The sequence below is a fragment of the Sphaeroforma arctica genome (genome assembly GCF_001186125.1).
Source record: "Sphaeroforma arctica JP610 unplaced genomic scaffold supercont1.1172, whole genome shotgun sequence".
In the NCBI taxonomy this organism is placed as follows: Eukaryota; class Ichthyosporea; order Ichthyophonida; genus Sphaeroforma; species Sphaeroforma arctica.
Window position 1 is genome coordinate 17,932 of NW_014039386.1, and position 2,604 is coordinate 20,535.

Consider the following 2,604-nt stretch of genomic DNA (forward strand, 5'->3'; position numbering starts at 1 on the left):
TATATATATATACATAATTCACATCTGGCTCCTGGTATGAGCCTAGCCCATCTTGATGTTGAATCTGTTGACGCTGTTATATTTGCATCCATCCCGCAGAGATGCCGCCGACAAGGCCATTGAAGAGAAGCTAGGCTCGGAGCATAAAGGGAAGAAAATAGTGTGCTATTGCAATATTGGCTATCGATCGAGTATTGCCGTTAGGGAGTTGCGTCGGTGGGGATATGAAGCCGTCACTTTACAGCTGGGAATTACGGGCTGGACGAACCCTGCTGCGGTATCCCCGGTGAGTATACAAATATCTGCCGCTTTTATATACACAGGCTCGCATTCACATATGCCGGCCTTATACTGACTACCTCTCCTATCATCCGAACATTAATAGACGACAGCTCTACTCGGGGTTGCTGAAGTTTGGGTTTGTTCAGTACAATGTATCGCTGATATGTCATGTTTTGTTTTAGATAACATCCAACCTTGATTGGGTCATAGTATGCGCTATCTTCATTGACTTTGCGTAATTAACATTTCCATGCCATCCAGGATTACGTATACCTGCTTCTAGATGGACACAATGTGGAGAAGGTCACGCTTGTGCTCTCTGTAATCAATGGGTGAGTGCAGCCTGTATTGTCTTTGAGGTGCGCGCTCATGCAATAGTCGACGTAGTGTCCTTGGCAAGGCACAGAGAGCCGTTGTATACGCAGCGGAATTTCTGTCTTCTGCAACGAAACGCTGAAACATGTGTTTAAAATAGGATAGAGGTCGTTGGCTGCAGGGTTGTGTACTGTTTTTATGTGTTGAAAGTTGGGTAAACAAGTGATTGCGGCCGAGCTTTATGGGTATGTAGTACGTTTATTTATGTCGTAGCGAGTCTTGAGAATACATATGTACTTCTGACACTTGTTTTATAACTTTTACGTATTCTAGCATAGTAACCGATATTGCAAGTTGCTTATTTCGTCGCTGATCTGTGCAGAACGTTTCAAAGAATATAATCTATTGGGATATAATCTATTGGTAGGCGAAATATGTCTTCGAAAAACGATATTGAGGTATTTATTTCGAATTATCCGTACAGTGCCATAGCCAATGGTATGTCAGCCGCGCTTATACTCATGGGTGAAGGCGTGGACTTGGTTAAGAAAGACACAGACTCTTCGGCTATTGCAGCGGATAGCATGGTGCTGGGAAAGCCTTTCAAAGACGTGAAAGTGTTGCTGAACGGCTTTGTAAAGAAAGGTGGCATGGTATTCTGCTGCAAATCATGTGTTGTATTTAGGTGAGTTTAATCGATCAGATCGCAGCTGTGTGTACACTAAGCGATTGCTTGTGCATTAGAATCCAAGGACCCGTTTTCCTAGTATTCAATGCGTTTCTCACCGCTTTATTGTTTATATTTGACTGGCCAACGCATTCCTCCATTGTTAACCTAGCGGTGCCGATGTGCCCTTCACATCTCCTTATTCCCTGTCGCGATATATCTCAGGGACCTTACGTTTGACGATCTGGCTTCGTTCGTGGAGCCCTGTCAAGCGCCTGATGTATCCCGGATGCAGAGCACAGCAAAGGTTTCAACGACCGCGTAAAGTTGAAGTATGTTTTAGATACACTGCGAGTAAATGTGACTTGTGGGCGAGAAGCGATGATAATATGACACTTACAACGCGATTAATGGAGCACTCACACAGGAATACAATTGAGATGCTTACAACAGTCACCGAGGTCGGATATCGATATCCCGTACAAAGCCGTACTGCTAGAGTAAGCGGATTGCGCGTGTACAACAGCGCACTGAAGTGAAGTGAAGAAACATCAATATTTGCATACATATTTACAAGAAGAAAAGAGCTGCAGACTTGAAAAGTTTAGAAAAAAATAAATTAAAAAAATATACAGCTGTGTTCAGTGTTGCGCAGTGCCTACTGCCGCACTCTCTTCACTGTTCAGTGACAGTCTCTCTCTCTGTGTGTTTGTGCACTGCGCAGCTTGAGACTCACAATCCAAACCAACCAATCGACAGCTAAAATTAGAATCAGCAGATCTGTTGCTTTGTCCAATAGATGTCGCAGGATAACTGATTTTTCTGATGGTATTTCTGGTATTTCTGGAAATAAATTTGCGCATCGTTATACATTTTCTTCACTTTCAAGCGCTTTCAACAAATATGTATTTAGCTTTTCGTTGCTCTCTCCGTTATATGTAGTAAGTTCGCTTTTAGAAATATCCCACTATTGAAATAGCGGTGGATTGACAGTTATAGCGTTCCTAGTTGATCGATGCTATTACTGTTCTCTGCAGTTATAAGTCATATAGTTGGCAAAAATTTGCAATTAAATAACCGATAGACATACGCACCAGAAAATTGCTCAACCTGGATGGCGCAGCCACTGATCAAGTATGAAAAACAAAAAAGCGACGCTCATGGTCAGAACGTGATGATCTCCACCAGCATAGTCAGTACTTTGTCGCTTTCTGGAATTTCGACAATGGTAAGATCATCCTTGCACCAGGAACGTAATCGCGCAAGACTATACACATAAATACATACAGGAAATGAGTATATAACAACTCAACAAGTGTACATACATAATATACACACAA

General features: G+C 42.4%; 1 protein-coding gene across 1 annotated transcript in view; it reads left to right on the forward strand.

The window, feature by feature from the left end:
- Positions 1–1,904, forward strand: part of SARC_10214 (hypothetical protein) — a 3,683-nt gene extending 1,779 nt beyond the window's left edge. Inside the window, exons 2-5 of the mRNA XM_014295753.1 lie at positions 100–286; positions 544–614; positions 1,082–1,282; positions 1,490–1,904. Of these exons, the coding sequence (XP_014151228.1) occupies positions 100–286; positions 544–614; positions 1,082–1,282; positions 1,490–1,589 (559 nt within the window). The 3' untranslated portion in view covers positions 1,590–1,904. The remainder of the gene's footprint in view (positions 1–99; positions 287–543; positions 615–1,081; positions 1,283–1,489) is intronic.
- The last annotated feature ends 700 nt before the right edge of the window (positions 1,905–2,604 follow it).